We start from the raw sequence: 20,287 nt of genomic DNA, 5'->3' as shown, positions 1-20,287 counted from the left end.
TCGACTACCTCTAGATGTGGTTGAAAGTGGACAAGCTCAAAACGCTTTAGACACCGTTTACACCTGCATTTAGTGTCATACTCTTGTGATCGACCAACACATCTTAATACCAGGTGTAAACAGGGCCAAAAACAATTTCAGTACCAGAGCAAAAACTGTTGAATTAAGTAGGCTACTTAAAAAAAAAAAATGTTGTCCCGTTTTATCTCGTCTGTTGGTTATCACTGTCAATCATCACAGTTTCTGATTCAATCATGCATTTAAATACAGTTGTCAATCCAGAAACTTTGCAGTATAGCCTGCTTAGCAGCATGAAAAACTAAACTTGTTTTAATATTGTGAAGGGGTAATAAACGGAAAGCAAGAGAAGAGCTTGCCCTCCCTTTATAATCACTAAGTTTGTCAATCTCTCAAGCGCCAGCTCACTGAATTATGAACTCTCGCGAAAAGTCCCGTTATAATAAAAAAAGCTGCCTTCATTTGACAATGAATCTATTCTTTACATTGTGTTTACACTTTGTTGGCTATAATGAAACGGATTCGCGATCGTGTGGCTCGTGTTGAACAAAACAAAACCTTTCAGCGTTAAGCAGATTCTGACTAACTTACTGACTAGCACCTCTGATAGGCCATTACGTTCACACACTCAACATATATGATTGCGATTGGCTAAACACTTGTAAAAACATGCTGTAAATAGGCCAATTCACCATGACGTCACAACAGTAATAGACGTTCTTCCGGGTGGCAAAAGCCGAAGCGTTCCTATGGCAACGCTAGTAAATTGCTTGGAAGGGAGGCCCACCATCGACAGTAAAAATGTAATAAAATAAAAAAAATGTAATTAAATATAATGCATTTTTTTTTATCATAATAACAACTGTGTTTAATGATATAAGTAAAAAATATAATAAATATGTAATATAGTAGCCTACACATAATTAGCAAAATACTCTCTATAGCTCTTTTTTCTAGCCAAAATAACGTGCTATATAGCCTATCATAGTCATTAAATGGTTTTCCTGAGGTAAATGTTATGTGACAATTGTTCTCCAGCTGTTATATTGACCTTTGCGCGGTTGAAAAACACTGATTGGTCGATATTATGTATGAGGAATATACATTTCTGTAAGTTGCGTGAGAAAATGTATGTGAGAGCGTGTGAAAAGTGACAATTGCGTGAGTCTCACGGTGAATGCGTGAGAGCGGGCAGCCCTCTTTTACTTTAGGCAGTGACTGGCAATGAGTCTGATCTTCAGACAAGTTTACTAATATTAGTCTCGAATTTCCCCGGCGGAAGATAAATGCTCTGCTGTGATTTTGTAGATGGACCGTTTTGAGAATACACAAAGCAGAGTTGAAGGGCAAGCAGGGTTGGCAGCAGAAATGTAAACGTTGGATGAATCATATAATTTAGGGGATTGTTAAGATTTCCTACGTTTGACGACACGACGTCCACTCGCTATCGATGAAACCCCTACACCTTTTGCTGTGTATCTGGCAGCGCAACCCCAAACACAACACGTTTTCATCATCGTTTCAACTTTGATCAACAACAATGTTTTTAACTATGTAACTGTTGCAGTCGCCGGCTGGATCTCTTCAGTTAGTCAGTGGAAGCCGCTCGCGTTCTGCCACCCGGAAGTTACTCGGTGCCTATTGTTTACAAACATTCTGAAATGCCGTATAGAAAACTTTGACTCTCAGAGAGCACTTGAACAAAAACATGAGATCAGCTGTGATTGGCTGATCAACAGTATAATAATGTCTGCCTATTATGTTCACAACTGCTCTGCAAACCACCCTAAACCACCTTGTTGCTACTGTATATTAACAATATTGAAATTATATTTGAAGCAAATAAAAAAGTATTAAGATTCTTAAAGTATAAACATCTTATGAAACTGAATAACGGTATGTGTGCTAATATGTGAAGAGCAACAGAAGGGGATATGTCTTTCCCCTGTAAATGTGGAGATCTGAAAGAAGCTTATATGAGATCTTAGCATATGTATTTGTGCCAGTTAACCTTTGTGCCAAACAAACCCAAAGAAACACTTCTAAAAATACCAGCACGTAAAACCCACCTCAAATGTGTGATCACAGCTAAGAGGGACGCAGCTCTATGTTTTATTCTGTTCAAATAGAGAGTGGCGCTAATTAACATGAATCAGGTATGTGTTTTATTTAAAACGGTACGATATCATGATTTTGCTGATTTTGGTATTGGATATGCTGCTTTTCCGAAGTTCACCGCCAGTGTGCCACTGACGCGAAACCAGCAAATGTGACAAAATAGAGGAACAAAATGGATATGCGAAATGGAAGCAGGTGAATCTCACTCAGCACGACCCAAAACTAATTAATAAAGAGGGCAGCAGGAGTCAATTTTGGAATTACTTTGCTTTAAAAAACTGATGAAAATGGCAAACCAACAAACCTTACCACACCAGTCTGCAAATGTTGCTATAAATCATGTGTTGCCTCAGGAGGAAACACATCAAACCTTGCCAAGCATCTGTTGCTTGGTTTGAACATCCTAACTTCTACAAGACATTAAGAGATTGGGGAATGGGTCATTCAAACTCTATCTAATTTAGACTTTTATTTACTTTTAACACTGACCAAAGCATCATTTTGTGTGTATTTGACCATTTAAGCGCAATAAGTTGCAAAAGAGAACTCAGTTTGATATGTGCAAGCTCTTTGAGAGGTGGCTTTATGTGTGTGCGCTGTGGGTATGAGTGCAAAGAAAACCCTCTCTCAAAGAGCAAGAGTACTACTGAATGATATAAAATCACTTGAATGTTTAAACTGACAAGGCTTAAAAAGACGTGGGCAAGTGACATTTCCATCAGCTGTCCCGAAATGCGAGCGAGAGTGTTGTATCGCAGTACACAGCTTGCTTATAGTGCAGAAGCGATGTCATTTGAAGCCAGAAGCCATTTGCTCATTTTGAGAGATAGAGAGAGACACACAGTACTGTTGATTCTGTTTGTGAAATAAAAGCTGTTTTACTAATAAATCCTTGTGGTAATTTCCCGCATTATAAATGCGAAACCATCAGGAATGAGTAAATTAGTAAAATTATGCGCAATACCCGTACCAAAAAACCTGTGTGGTATCGGTTTAATATTGATACTACGGTATTAGATTGTGGTACCGTACCGAAGCAAAAATTGTGGTATCGAGCCAACCCTAATCCATAGTCAAACACACATAAAGTACACAGTGAGTAGATCTGCACTAAAGCCCTGGGCCTTTGGGAGGTACAGAGTACACACAGGCCTGTGCGTGTATGTGTGCAGTGTGTGTTGTGTGGTCATGCATGAAACGTTTTATGTGATGGGTAATGATGCCTTAGGAAGGATCCTGAATACATGTGCACACGCACACACACACGCGCGCACAACTTCTATTTTACATATGCTGCATAGACACATTTACATTGAAACATAACTGCAGAAAAAAAATATATATACGGTATATGAAGAAATTAATGTTTGCATTGGTACTTTATCATATTGAACTTTGTACATTATTTTAAAAAAAATTTTTGTTAGATTCAGACTAAATGCACAGATGCATTGACAAAGAAACACAATTATGTTACAATTATAATATAATAATAATCATATATTATATAGAAAAATATAATACAATTAATATTTATATTTTTTTATCAAAATGTAATTGTACGTTATTATTATTTTTGTAATATTTTTATTAAATTAGACTAAATGCTGCACCTATAATTTACACAGAAAAACACAAATGCAGAAAAAAACTAAATTAAATATTTTAAATATGACATGAATACGGAAACATGGAATAAATTAAAAGATGAAATTATAATATAAATACGTAACGAGAATATGTTCATATGACAACGACAATTTTTTATTTTATTTTTTTAATGCTGCTCTGATGCTGGATTTTACTTATACAGAATAAAATCAGCATCCAAATCTGCGATGCTTTGCCTGAATCATCATTACTAAAAATGTAAATGGATTATATGTAGTTCCAAACCAATTTTCTCATTTGAATTAAAAAAATATTAATTTTGACACAATGACAGTGACCATGGGCTGTCAAGCTCCAAAGTAGACAAAAAAAAAAAAAAAAGTTTAAAAGGACCGTGAAAGTAGTCCATATGACTATTTTTCTCTGAAATATAACATACTGGTGTGGAATGACATGAGAGTGAATAAATGACACAACATTTTTCATTTTTGGTTGAACTACCTTTTAAATTGCAATATTCAAAATTACATAGCTCTCAATGCACAGAGCCCATGTAAAAAGCAATATAAGGTCATTCTATTTTAGGAATCTACTCAACTGTGCATGACATTCCGAGACCCGATCTGCCATGATGTGAACTGACTGCACGGTAAATGGTCAGAAAGTGAATCGTCGTTCGCATGGTTGGCACGGAAGCAAAATCTGTCTTTGGTCAAAAAAATATTACTCACAGTTTAAAACCAATCCATCCGTTTGCTGATCTTTTTGATTTTCTCTAATAGCAAGCTTCTAATTAGTTCAACATACAGTATAGTATGGATCAAGTCAGGTCTACCTTAACTGTAATTACAAATATAGGGTTTGGGTCCTCAAGTCATGAGTATTGCTTGCTTATTACGATATCGATGCTGTCAGGATCAAATATGGCACAACACTTAATTAACAATAAATGCAGATATATTACTCAGAAAGAGGGTTTGATAGTCTCATTAACAGGAAGCAGCCAGTGCAAGCTATATTAGGCCTACTGAACTATGTGCACATGGGGAGGAGAGTGGAACGTGGGTAGGGTAAGCGCTCATGTAGTCCACTAGAGGGCGCATTCACACAGAGCGTCACACAGATGGAGTGTAGAGAGAAACTGAGATTGCAGCTAGCCAGATCCTGATATATTAGTCGAACCTCACATGACACTTCACGATGAACTACGGTGCACTAAGTTGTGCTTGGGGATGAGGCATCACAAAGTTTGGAGTCGGTAAGATTTTTTTGAAAGCAGTCTCTTATGCTCAGTGCTCACCATGGCTGCATTTATTTGATAAAAAAATACAGTAAATACCGTGATATTGTGAAATATTATTCCTAGCCGATTATTAAATAGATTTCTTCAAAATAAAAATCTTACTGACCCCAAACTTTTGAATGATAAGTCTATGATAAGACTTTGTGAACCAATTTTATGAACAACAGAAAGTGCTCCTGAAGCTTTGATTCACATTAGTTTTACAGTGCGTATCAACTAGTGGCGCTTGTACATACAAAACACACCAGGTTGATTCAGTCAACACGACATTTATACATCTAGCTTTGAGTATCACTAATGGACTGGTTCAAAATGAAAATGGAAGATAAAGAAATATCCTCCAACTGCTCATCACTGCACTTACGATCACAGAAAGATCAACAGTCTGTTTTCACGGCCTCCTAATGTTAGCATCTCAAGTCTGTAGCACTGTAATATGTCTAGCAGGCCTGTTTTCATTTCTGCACTAGCATCAGAATTGAACCAACAGTACCTGCATTTAAACCCCCTCCAGCTGACATTAATATTTCAGCATGCCTTCAGCACAAGAAGATCCAGTCAGGCCTCAGAATGTGCTACATTACGGTAAAACAGTAAAGCATCAGCACTCAGTGGTGCAGGCTGAAATGGATGCACCTCTTCCTCCATATGTCATTTGCTTTGGCCTGCAGCAAAAAACAGGAAGAAGGGATCCAACCTGCCAATAACATTAAGGGCAAACATAAAGGTCCATCCATTTAAATCTGTCATGATGCATTTATGATGGACTTTATGGGTTTGCAAATCAATACTATGGTTTAAGTGGAACCTTTGAGATAGTAACCCACAGTCATTAATAACATCTCATTTTCTCAACATGTTTGTCTGCTCCAAATTCAGCATCAAGATGCACGAAGCATAAAAGTTACACTAAAACAATGGTTCTAAAACCTTTTCTGCCGGGCCTACATACATTACCAACATAAACACACACTCGGACATGACGTTGCTTGCAAAAAAACTGTATATTTGAAACTTTGTAAATAATACAGTACTACAACTTCCATGGACTTTTCTTTGTGTTTGTGATGTGAAGTGTATAAGTGGCGTCATACTGTCAGAAGCCATTGAAGGTTGAGCAGCGAGCTCATTGGTTACTGATACGGCAGGAACCAATCAGCTGCACCCTATAGATTACGTCTGTGATTATGAACAGGTGAGTTAAAGGACCTATTAGCCTGTGCCATCTAGGGTTGCATGCCAGAACTTTTTATTCATACTGGTGAATCAGGGGGCGAGATATGCCTTGTCATATTTTCTTGTTTTGAAGCCGTTTACACTGGATGTGACAAAGAGAACGTTGCCAATCTATTTGTCCTTTGTGTCAAAAGATGCACGAGTGCTTGGAGTACATCAGAAATAGAACGGGGCATAATAAGCAGCATGATTTTGCAGTGGGGTCTTGAATCACCATGAAGAGGTTTATTTTGCAGTTTGGGAACCACTGCACTAAAACATGCCAACAGTGACGCACGCACTTCGGCCCATTGATGATTCTGATGCGGATCTGATTCTGAGTTAAAGCAATGTAGCCCATATATTGTCTGTAAGATGAGAAGAATTCTGACTTCAAAGGTGTGGAGAGACATTCCCAGGGCTCACTGTTTGAGGCTAAGCTGCCAGTGGACTCAGGATCCAGAGCAGACTAGAAATTAATCAGAAGTTTGATAGGTTTTTACAAGCCGTTTAATTACAGTGGTAAAGGACAATTAGATTTGAGCTCTGAGACACCTCTTGGGAACTACATAAAAAGAAGAGCAAGAAGACATCAAGTGACTCAATAATAAATGACTCCCCGACTACACTATAGTTTCCCAAGTTAGACTTTATCTAATTTAATTTTCACCTGTGATATTTTTCCAGGTTAGAAAATCAAGCCATTATTAGATTTTGACGGGCTTTCCACATTTGAAATAACCCATTGCATCAAAAACTTGGGTAAACGTATTCCTGTTCTACTCAGGGTTAAAAATTGCCTTAGTTCTGACTTTAAAAAGACAAGTACCCTGTGTTTAGCCTGGCAAGCCAGACCTACATCAAGATGTTAGGTCTGGCAACTCACCATAGACACGGCTCAATCCGAGGGGCGGGATAAACGGCTGTCTTTCAAATTCCCTCTGCACGCAATAGGACAGCGCTTCAACCAACCAGAGCATTTTCCCAACAGCGGAGCTAGTTGATAGATTCAACTTTTGCCATATCTGGCCGGCAAAACTACGAACACATCTTCCTTTTTTTAAGAATGACTTAAGTGCCGTTCTTTGCTCTTTTCTCAAAGAAAAACTTAACTCCAAGTCCTCCAGAGTCGAGGCCAAAGCCGATTCGACAGACTGTTCTCCAGCAGCAGCCGCCATTCTTTGTTTTCAAGTAGCAGGGAAGCGTTGCAACTCTGTCGTCATTATGTTAAGCCCGCCCCGCCTACTCTATACACTACGTGATTGGCCTGACCCAATTTAGGTTTTTGCAGCTCGAAAGTCAATGGAGAGTTGCTAGACTACCCTGGCTGCAAAATACGTTTTGCTGCCGCTAGGGTGCGTCTAGATTTCTAGGCTACCCTGTGTTAAGTGCAGTAGAAAAAGCCCTTGAGAGTGATAGTGCCAAAGAAATTCACTTCCTTTAGGACCAAACAGTCCACTATGATAACAGTCCACTATGATTACCACTTATGATAACAACCTCATTAACTCTGTAATTGTTGAACAATATAACAAATTGTGGACAAATGAACAAATCTCAAAGTTGGCATGTCTTCGTGCTTACTTTTGGATAGCTGTATGGGAATGAACAATAAGCTGAAAATGGAGCAAACAGATTTTACACAGAACGGATTAGAGTCCAGATATGGATCTTGCTTTCAAAAATAATGCTAAAAATACCCTGGTTTACAAATTGTAAATGTGGCTCTGGGTTATATAAGCCTGCAGCGTGGGTTTACTCACACAACGTGGAAAACCTAATTAAGATTCCCATGTAGCATCTCCCCCTCTCCACACAACAGCCCATAGCACTTGGGTAATCACTCTATTAATCATGGCAATGCTGTTAGTAATCACACAATTGTCTCCAATAAACAATTATCTCCAATAAAACAGGAAGGTGTAGGGGCAACTCCTCGGCTCACACCTGAGACATCTTGAAGCGGCAGAGAGCTCATTTTGACTGAGGAGGCAGAGCTGGGTTGTGGAAGTTTGTTTAGCATTAAGATTACTTTCACAAGGTTATTGAACTCGATTTATTGGCAAATATGTTCCAGGTTCAATACAAAATGTGCTCAATTGACAGCATTTCTGACAATGTTGATTACCCAAAAAATTATTCTGGGTTACAGTGAGGCACTTACAATGGAAATTACTGAAGCCAATCTGTAAATTGTAATATACTCAGATTGAATATAGCCACAAGATGTAAACAATAACATGATTTTTTACAACAATAATATGACATTTTACAGCTATATATATATATATATATATATATATATATATATAGCTGTAAAATGTCATATTATTGTTGTATTCGGGTTCGGCTCCACCCCTAATATATATATATATATGTGTGTGTATATATATATATATATATATATATACACACACATATATATATATATATTAGGGGTGGAGCCGAACCCGAATACGGTATTCGGAAAGGCACAAATAATGTGTTTTTTACGAATACTTATTTCGAACAAATACTTAAAAAAATATTTGTATTCGGGAACAAGAAAAACTTTATATCAAAAAGCTGCGTTTCCTCCGGCTGTAAATCCACTTGATAAGAAAGGAGGAAATGACACGGAAATATTTTGGATTAGGCTAATGTCACGTTGCCATAAGCGGTCGTTCACATAGCGCTTTTTTTGCGCGTGCAGATTTCAAATGTAGGCGCGCGGTAAGCGCGCTCGTTTTTCCAGGCGCGCCGATGTTGGTTGCATAGCAACGACAGACGCGGTGTGAACTGCGCTCTCCATGATGACGAGGAAGTATCAGCAAATAATTAATTGATTTCTAGCCCTTGCATTAGCTTTAGATATATTTATGGAGATGAGAAATGAAATAAAAAGCTGTCATCATGTCATTAATATCAGTCCTTCAGAAAAGCTGTTCTAGGCTTATTCTTGGCTGGATAACTCTTAGCAGGTTTAAAAAGCCCTTTTAAAATTAAATATGAATGCAGTTTTGGATTTAAATAAAAGTACAGCCAAGTCAAATAAAACACGTTTTATCTCCTGTATTTGGTAACACTACAAGATACCATTCATTAACATTACTTAATGCACATCTAACATCAACACATTGAGTGAACAATATATTTTTACAACATTAATTAATGTTTGTGAATGTTATTTAATACAAACACTTGATTGGTCATGTTTGTTCACTTCATTCATTGTGCATTAAATAATGTTAACATAAATAATGTTAACTTTTGATTTTAAAAATGTATTTTTAAATTAACCCCAAGGAGAATAATTGCGACAGTATATAACTATTGTTTATTGTTAGGTCATTTTATCTAATGTTATCTAACAAATTGAATCTTATTGTAAAGTGTTTTTAATACTACAGTTTCCATCTTTGTAACCGTGATATACACTTTAATATATGTAAATTTAATCTAAATTAAACTTTGGTACCGAAATTGGTACCGAGAACCGTGGATTTTCACTGGTATTGGTACCGAATACTGAAATTTTGGTACCGTGACAACACTAGTAGCTCTGTTAGCTCTGTAATTTAGACAATAGGCTGTTGACAGAGTTGTTGGTAATGGCTGTTATGTTATTTTCTTTTCAATGACGTTCCTTGTTACATGTTCAATTGCTGGATTTATGGAAAAACATCAACCAATATTGCATATCCATAATTATTATAATGGATATAATTAAAGAATACTTACACTATAACGTAAATTAGAAGTGTAACGCAAAAAAAATGGATTTTTACACCTATTTTGAATTTTACTCGAATACAAATACAAATACAAATACAAATACTTTTCCCCCCTCAACAAATACAAATACAGATACAAATACCGGCTGCTTTGCACACCCCTAATATATATATATATATATATATATATATATATATATATATATACACACATATATATATATATATATATATATATATATATTAAACGAAACTAACTAAAATAAGTTTAAGCTGAAGTAATTAAAATGACTAAAACTAAAGTTAAATAAAAATATTTGAAAAAAAATATATTGACAAAAGCATATATATATATATATATATATATATATATATATATATATATATATATATATATATATATATATATATATATATATTTTCAGGTGTTTTTAAAGGAAGGACGGACAATTTTACTAGGGCTGCCCTAAATAGTCGACTAACTGTTAGTCGACTAGAAGAAGCTTGGGCGATCAAAATTGTATTAGTCGGTTAGTCGCAGAAAAAAAACTCCAAACATCTGCCCATCATTCAATGACTTCAAATATGGCTTATTACTAGGCCTGTCGCAATAATCAATATATCGACTTATCGCACAATATATGTACATGACCTCAATTTTTGGGAGTTTCAAAACATTATTAACAAATTATTAAAATGTTTAAACAGTCTCCTGTTTTTTCACGATACATTCATAATCATTACTTTTGCTGGTGTGCTGTGGCAAGCTTTATGTGTGTGCTTGAGCGCTGAGCTGATTAGGCTCTGTATTATATATAGGCAATTAAAGGCTCATTATTATGATATATGGCTTATTAATATAAAAGCCCGATTAGTTGACTAATCACTTAAATTAACGACTACTAGTCGACTAGAAAAAAATTAAATTTTACACCACAAATTCTGTCAACTGAGCTTAACTTGCATTTAACCCAGAATATTCCTTTAATGCTGGGCTAGATCGTGGACCAAAACTAGGTAGAGAGATCCAGAATTCCAGTTGAGTTGAGTTTAATTTTGTCCTGCCTCATGGCAGAATCCAGGTTGCAAGTAACCATTCAGAGTAACAAAGTTCTCATGATGCCACCGGCAGCTAAAGGACACACAGCACGAGCCTATCCCTCCCAGCGTCTCTCTGTGCCTGTGATTTTAAAATAGCAGCACAATTTCACAAGAAATAATTAACAAACAACACATGAGTTTGATGACCAAAGCTGTGAGAACACAGTGATAATGCTGACACTGAGAGAACGAGCATCTTGGCCCCAAATCATCCTCCTATCTGGGTACACTCCTCCTTATATCTGTCTGAAGGCCTTCTGGACTGAAAAAAACAACAACAAAAAACCTAAAGTGCTTACAGCACTGTTCTTTCTGGGGGCAACGAGCCCTTCCCATATTCAGCATCTACAGAATGTCAATTAGTCCTGACAGTGAAATATCAATAATTTAATCATTAGAAATTGTTAAAAAAGCAGGTGAATAGCAGGGTGAATAACAGTAAGTCTTAAAAAGGGGTGGACTTAATCACTTATAGTGCACTGATTCATTTTTTATTTTTTTATATATATATTTTTTTTTAATGAATTGCTGGTTGGCCATAATGCCTTTATTATATATGTAGGTCCTACTCGCCCCGCTCTGTGCGGGCCTCGAACCCAGGTCTCCATCGTGGGAGACGGGCACGCCAACAAGGAAGCTAAAGACTGCAGCCTCTAGCGTAAATCGTTAGTGTGCCTCTTGAGATCAGGGGAGTGATATTTACCAGCACAGCTTTTACTAGCTGGCCTCCGTTACACTCACCCCCTAATCCTCACTCTCATCTGGGTCACGGCACCAATGTAACCCCTCAGGTCCTACTCACCCCGCTCTGTGTGGGCCTCAAACTCGGGTCTCCGGCGTGGGAGGCGGGAACGCCAACAAGGAGGCTAAAAACTGCAGTTTCTAGCGTCAGTTGCTATTTAATGTCATACAGTAACTCAGTGTTTGTTGAAATGAAGTGCGGGCAAATAAGTCTTATAGAACCGAGCCATATCTAGGGACCAGAATTCAAACTTAAGTTTCAAAACTCCCATTTTATTTTCATATAAAGCAGACAAAAAAAACAGGGAGGCCCATATTAAGAGGAAAAGAAACGGTTCTGATCCAATGGCAGATGGTAGTGGGTAAAACTATTTTAAAGATGTACACCATACAACACTTGTGTGTATGCGTGTGTGTCACTGATATACAGGAACAGACCCTGCATCTGTTAGCTGCTCATGTTTACCACTCTAACAAGGAACAGTAAGGGGGTAACATGAGCACTCTCTCTCTTACACACACACAGACAGTCTGGGTCCAAACAGCAGTGTAGCCAGGCCGAAACACGAGAGCCCCTGTGAACAATGGCGTTATTCTGAGGGGAGCAGATGAGATGGCAGACGGATGAAGGATGTAGTCAGAGATCCTGATTGGAGCTGATCATCAGAGACCGTGTGAACACAGACTGGGAACATGTTCAACTCACAAAATCTCTATACATTCCACCTCTCTTTCTACTTTCTATCTTTCTTTTTCTCTTGTTTTTATTATGTCACTGCCCCCACAAAAGCCTGTAGGGGTGTCTGGCTAAGTAATGGCGTACCTCAGGGCTCAGTGCTGAGCCCTCTTCTTTTCCTCTGTATACTCAACATTATAAATGTGTGTTTGCATAGAGCACTCGAGTAGAAGTGTCTTCACCAGATCAAGCAAAACAAAAAAACAAAAAAAACAAACACATCATGCAACAGGGGATCAGACCTAACCACAAACGCCTGCCTTAGCACATCAGCTTCAAACACACACACACACACACACACACACACACACACACACACACACACACACACACACACACACACACACACACACACACAAACACACACAAACACAAACACACACACACACACAGACACACACACACACACACACAGCCTCAGTATACAGCCACATGCTTGCTGGTGTACACATAAGTCAAATGGAGAGTATCACATGTGCAGTGTAACTAATAAAATAACAATGATCATAAAAACAAAGCAAGAATGATGATAAGACAGAAAGAGAGGGATGATATCAAGTGCTTATTCGTCGGCTCTCTGGAATACTTGAATCACAAAGAAACAGAAGGAACAGGAAGAGGAAATAGATGAAGTGAAAGGAAAATAGAAAGTAAAAGACTGATAGACAGAGAGTTGCAACAACAGAATGACAACAAAAGGAATTGGAAAGAGAGAGACAACATTAGCTTTTAGGGTGAGTCACTTTGCTGCAGAGTTTCTTACGACAGACTGAAAACCACTCTCGACAACAGTTTGCAATGCCAACTTACAATGTTTACGACACTGACAACTAGAGCATCGAAAAAACACTTAATCACTTCAGCTTTATGGTCCTCCTCCTCTCCACGCTTGACATGATGTATAAAGTCTTTTTTTGCTTACCTCTGAGCTCCTTACTTTCTGTTCCTGCATGCTTCTCTGAGTGTGTGTGTGTGTGTGTGTGTGTGTGTGTCTGTGTGTTTCAGTGAGTGTTCAATCGTACAGTAGAGAGGTGTTCATGTTCTGTGGAGTTGCTTCCTTTTCTCTGGGCAGACTCAGAGACTGTGCTCATCGGGTTTGTGTGTGTGTGTGTGTGTGTGAGCATGCCAGAGATGTGGGGAGGCCCTGAATCACTTCCTCACCGCTGCATCCAGCATTCTGCGGCACTCAGCAAGTCTACTGCAGGGAGCACAGCCAAGCAGCAACCAATAGAGGAAGGGCCACCGAGCCCACACGTAAAAAGCGTACTGTAACACGGTTCCCACTCAGGAGGCCGACACTTGACAGGTACAACAACAAGAGCTTTTGTAGCTTAAATGACTCTTAAATCAAGAGCACAGTTTAGTAGTTACATAGTTAATATAGTTAATAATTATCACTATTACTACTGCTGTATTTTAATAAACATCTAACCCTAATATTAAGACTTTGGAAAATAAGTCATTCTTCACTGTTGAGCTACAAACATGAACGATGTTTCAAATAATGTGGTCTGTTAAGGAGAATTAACTATTCATTTTCTAAGTAATCAGACTTATAACAATGTTACGCCTGTTTCACACATACTCCGTTTGCAGTGCGTATGCGGTGCGTGTTGCGGTACGTATGCGATGCAGGAGCAGCACGCGCTATAGTGCTTTCACATATGCTGCGTTTGCAGTGCATAACTGATTCGCGGCTGTACCACAAACACATACTTACTATTTTTTATTTCAAATCCAGAAGTTATGCAGCAACTTTTATATAAAAAAAAGGTTTGTCAGCATTGCGATTCTCTTTGTACACATATACACTCTTTAATGGACTTTAATGCACGTTTAAACACAATTTAAACAACACAGGCCTATTACTCCATGCATTACTTCTACTTATATTAAGTTGCTCAAGCAAGTGGTCAAATATTTAACCATGTAGGCTACTTATATTAAAATCGCAAACATTTTAAATTAAAACTTAAAATTGACAAAACAGCCGACTCTCATGCCTTTTCTTTTGCATTTAAATTTTAATACAATAAATCTTGCATGTCACAAAGAACTTGTTTTTCCACCTCCACGAATGAGACAAATGTTGTTCATTATGTCGCCTTGTAATTAAAATTACAAATACATTTACAAATACAAAGTAAATTGAATTAAATACATTTATGGTGAGATTACTACATTTTATTTAATTAAACGCATTTATAGTGAAATTACTACATTTTCAGGTCAGTCTGTGTTCATTTTGACCACGAAACATGCGCTGTCACTTTAATTCAGCGCGTGCAGCACAGCAAAAATAGACTCGGTGCGGAAACGATCGCTACACTGCTGTATACGCACCGCAACTGGAACGGATCAACGGACTGCAACCGCGTGCAGTGTGAAAGCTCTAACCTGTTAACATGGGTACGGAAAAAAATACGCACCGCATACGCACTGCAAACGGAGTATGTGTGAAACGGGCGTTATCGTCCTAAAAGTGTGGAAGCCAATATAGAAGGCTAATCATTATAGTTAACGTTCTTTGTGTGTATAATAATAATAATGAATGGGCCATAATACATTATTAAAATCGAAAGTCGTATTTGTATTAGGGCTGCAAAAACTAATCGATAAAATCAATAATAATCGCTAATGAAAATCATCGCGTCTGCCCATCGCGCACTGAAAACTTCTGCCAGTCGCGTCAAATTACAGCACTGAATAGCTTATTTCTGTTTAATGTGTAATATGTTTCCTCAGCGCAAAACTTTCATTTTACGGTTATATCTTTATCTGTAAGTGTTACAAATTCACACAAGTATTTACATTTTACATGAAGGCTCATCCTGACAGTCTGCGTTAAACTTCAGACTTTACTGAACGAGCGCCGGTGCGCGTATGCGCATCAAACAGACGGGACGCATTAGAGAGAGAGACAATTAATATTTAGCGCAAAAATATATATTTTTCTGAAATATCTGTTGTTGGATGTTAAATTTAGATTTAAAAGTCAACATGTAATTCAAGTATTTTATGAGAGTAGTAATTGTAAAGGGATAACAGCGTGTAATTGAATATAAATGTAAGACGTTTCTTACATTTACAGGACAAGGAAATTACAGTAACCGGTTACCGTGTCCAGAATGAATGTGTGTGCCTGCAGACATTCCTCTTATCTGTTAACACTAGATTTGAGTTTTTATTTTTCTTTATTATCTTAATTTTTAATGTAGGGATTTAAACTGTCATTTTACTGTATAGCTCTTTTGCATATAGCATAAATATAGATATATTCATATGCATATAGATATGTTTTCATAGCATTCAGTTGGCATGTTTGTTTGAAGGACAGCATTGGGCAGGATGTGGAATAGTGCGTTTTGTCAATAAAAACTTTTTTTATTTTTTATTATAATAATTGGCCTTTTTTATCCGATTAAGTTGCAGCCTTAATCTGTTATATTATTTAATAGACCTGAACTAATATGACTTAACAATTAATAGTTGTTCTTTTATTAAAGCTGCAGTCCGTAACTTTTCGGGGTTAAAAATTATCCAAAATAAATCTTTGAGCAGGTACATAACCAGCCAGTGTTCAAAACTATAGAAAACAGCGTGATGAGGGATGATAAGTAAGTAAGTAAGTAATAATGATGGGAAATGTAGTGAGGAGGAGGTGTTGACTAGCTGGTGACCGTGACAACAAGCTGTGCTTGTGTGATTATTATGTGAATGCGATACAGTGACAGACAGCCGTGAATATGTGTGTGTGTGAATTAGAACTGCAGCAGGTTTAATGAAGCTGTAGTTTGTGATGGTGACTCTGCCTGCACTAATGAGAACACATGGAAACCACACACATATATGCAATGAACAAACACATGCACAAAGGGCACACAAGCTTGTCTGCTTCTAAGAAAGCTCCAGGGGAACAGGCAAGAATTTCACAATGTTCAACAAAGACATCAAACATCAACACTACTGTTTGACTGCTTGTTAAAGCCAGATGAAACCCAGAATAAAGATACCATGACCAAAACCCTTAATCCACAACACTGAATCCAGTCAAATATAAAGATATGCAAAATGATCAGGAACTGACTATAATAAAATCTCATTAATATTCTTGTCACAAAATGGACATAACCGTTATCTTCAGAAAAGAAAAGAATTCACCAAATTGTTCTAGCACACTTGCAGGTCCAGGATGGAGAAGATATGTCCATAACTCTCTGCAAGCATTTTTGCATTCCTCAACATAATTTAATAAGATTTCCTTGTGAAATATTCATGACTGCATGACTCAAAAGCTTGCTCAACATTTTTAGCAGATGGGTCAGTACTGTCTGGTTACCTCTTTCTCCCAGTCTGAATTCACATGCCGGAAAGCCCTATGGTCCCCGGCTGCACAAACACACATCCATTGGAAAGGCTACAATGCAGAGCATTACTGTGCACAATGTGTTCGGACAGAGTGTTTCCTTTATGTGAGAGGGTAAAGAACTAAATCTAGCTCCATTCCTGGCTCAGACTATCATTATCTTGAAGAGAGGATATGCAGCATGTTAATTGCCATCAGCTGGCTCTTCAATCCACATATAAATTGTAAAACAGTGAATAATGGAGATCAAATCCTTTAGCTCATAATCTTACTTTTTAGTTGTATTTATTTATAGGCCTAAGTATTTATTTATTCATTTATTTATTTATTGCAGTGAATGGAACACTTGCCCTGTCATCAATGAGAATATCATATTTCTGCATTTATTAAGAAAAAGACATTAATGACTTTATGAATGCTTTTGATGACTCTAGAGACAGAAGTCCAGATCTTTAACCACTGTGGTACACTATCAACAATTACCATGGTTAACAACTCAAAGAAGAAAGAATGGTTAACTAAAGTAGTCTTTGTGCACAATTTACAGTAAAGAAAAGTCCAAAGAAAATATCAACCAGATCAATTGATTTGTTCCGACAGTTCATGTAAATACAGTTTAAAAAAAAGTAATATTGTGAAATATTATTGCCTTTAAAAAAAAATGTTCAATCATTCTAGCTTCCACAACACTGGCTTTAAGACTGTACTGCTAAATCAAGTCTACTGATTCATGATGCTTCAGAAGGAGCAGGAAGTTTGTGTGTAGCAGTGCTGATGTGGGAGAGAGTATAGGGTAATGTTACTGAACAATGCTTGCCTTAAGTTCTGAGATGCCCACTGGTATAGACAGATCAAGTGTGTTATTATACAGCCCACTGATGCCAGAGAGAAAGACAGATAGAGCTCAGTTTCACTCCTCTACACACAACCACCCCCATACATACTCTCACATGCAGGCTTCTACACACACTGGCATTAATCTCCTTCCACACATACGCAACCCCTCACACTCCCACACACACACACACACACACACACACACACACACACTCAATCATTTACCAAACACACACTGCAGAATTGTTACTATAAATGCTCAGGAACCAAATCATGGTTTTTGGCTTCACATGCACACTTCCTCTCTTTCCATCGCCAGCATGTCCACCCCTGCATCCTCGGCATCATGTTTACTGCCAGCTTGATGCAGGAGAACACAGCTTCTATCAGATAAATCCATTACAAGCTGCAGAGGAAAGCAGAACGCCACCTCCTCCAGACAAGTAGCAATTTTCCAACATAAAATGGGACGAGCCCCCAACGAAATCTTCTCTATATGCATTTCCGCAAAGAATCGAGAACAGCCGAGGTACATCGAAATTGGTCAATTTGCACCTGTGTTTCAGAGCTTACTTTCTGTAGTCTTCAACAAAGTTTGTGTATAAAGCAGAGATGACTGTCACAGGCAGCACCTCCCCACATTGCATTATCAGGGCACTTCCTGCTCTGTCAGCAGAGGAAGGTGTGGGAAGTGAGGCTGACAGGTGCAGTAACAGTTTCTGGCATTTCAAACACCTCTCACTCCTCAGTAGCCAAACTCTAGACAGAAAACTGCAGCAAAAAAGGAGTGGGACAGACAGACATAATTATGAAGATATTATCTATACTTCAACATACCAAATACACACACACACACACACAGAGAGAGACAGAGACACAGATCCTCCAACACAGCACAAAATAATTTATGGTAAAATCAGCCAACTAAAATTTGATAGAAAAATATCCACCCTTGCAGCCACATTGCACAATAGTACAGCCCCATGTGACACTCACACATGTAGAGTACACACAAAAGTTCACACTCGCAGCATGGTCTTACCTTCACATTGGACCTCAGTGCACAATAGCATGCAAAAAACATTGCAGGTATTGTGTGGCATAAGGATTGCTGTGGCAGCAAAGCTTCTTAAGGAAAGGAAATCAAGATGAGGAAGAAAAGAGTCAGAGGCGGATCACATCCCTCGGTGTGCGCTCCCAGCAGAGCATTGTGGCGGGTTGCCGTATCGGAATCTCTGGCCAAGGGACTCGTAGTACGTACACATGGGCATCAGGCATGCAGGGAGAAATACGCTATGCTTTGTTGCTGGATGAGGCATTTCAGCTGACAGCAGTAGGAAAGGCACACCACTGAACGGGGGATTCTCTCTTTCTGTCTTTTCTCTCTCCCTCTCTCTCTTTAATACAGCAAAAAGAAGAGGCAGGAACTGAGAGAGGGTTAAGATTTTGGAGGTTACTTGATACTATAACTGCACCGGATTCAATACGCACATACTGTAAAACAGCAGCAGGTAGAAAGTATAAGGAATGGCGGTCTTTATTTTAATAATTTCCACTTGTGCACAGACACCCTGTGTTGTTATATAACACCCCTCAAGACTCACTCTCTCCAGTGTAACGCTGCATTCATTAGGCCAGTGTAAGCAGTGGGTCTGTCATTTAAAGCACAATCAGGGATACAGTGTGCTTTTGAGGAATGTTTGTGGGATGGTTTGATCCACATTTGAATATGTCAAAACACAATGCATCCAATGAGATTACCCATAGGGTATTTGGAGAATGCATTAAAATGCAAATCAGAAATTAACTTTGGAATTAAAAAAATAACCTGCATCCTGTTTTTCAAGTGCCAAAGTCCATTGAAAAAAATACACATTAAAGTTGCACTTCCATTTGACACGATTAAACACGATTAAGGGTACAGATTCTTGACGTTTGGATCTAAGGTAAATATATGCAAGGCAGAACCCCTGTACTGGTTATGTTCATCTGCTTTAAATGATAAAACTCCACACTGCACTGGCATCTAACAAACACAAGGGGGCAGGAGTCTAACTCATTATATACTCCCGTCTTCATCTCTCCCTGCAGTGGTGGACACATGTTAAAGAATAGAGCTTTTCCTAACTATTTCTGTCTAAGATACACAAAGTGTGCACAGCAGGATCTCAATCTCTTGTCAACCATGTAAGCACTTTAATCACTTTGCTGTGAATGTGTTAATTCAGCTTAGCGCAAAAGAGTCCCACTAAGGGTAAAATGAAATGAGAAGAGAGACAGACTAATGACTCACAGACCTTGAGAAGAATGAGTGTACTCGAACTAAATCACACCTCTCAAAACCTCCACACGCGCACACACACACACACACACACACACACACACACAAGGGACGGGCATTTTTGTCAATTTCTCATTTTCGATCATCGATAGGTCTCAAAAAACGAGTAGCCTACTTGAGTACTCAGGGGGTGGGGCATGTGCGGGGGCGGGGCGTGTCCGTCATGAAAATGAAAATATTTTAAGAC

General features: G+C 38.1%; 1 protein-coding gene across 22 annotated transcripts in view; it reads right to left on the bottom strand.

The window, feature by feature from the left end:
• Positions 1 to 20,287, bottom strand: part of dlg2 (discs, large homolog 2) — a 218,905-nt gene that overhangs the window by 146,937 nt on the left and 51,681 nt on the right. Inside the window, exon 1 of one of the 22 annotated variants that reach the window (XM_084103829.1) lies at positions 13,479 to 13,718. The exons of the other annotated variants lie outside the window; for them this stretch is intronic. Within the exon in view, the coding sequence (XP_083959955.1) occupies positions 13,479 to 13,508 (30 nt within the window). The 5' untranslated portion in view covers positions 13,509 to 13,718. Of the gene's footprint in view, positions 1 to 13,478; positions 13,719 to 20,287 lie in introns of those variants that run through there. 22 annotated transcript variants of the gene reach the window in all.

Source organism: Abramis brama (assembly GCF_963993115.1).
Source record: "Abramis brama genome assembly, chromosome: 25".
Classification (NCBI taxonomy): domain Eukaryota; kingdom Metazoa; phylum Chordata; class Actinopteri; order Cypriniformes; family Leuciscidae; genus Abramis; species Abramis brama.
The sequence above is the reverse complement of the archived record's forward strand: the minus strand, read 5'-3'. Positions and strand labels throughout refer to the sequence as shown.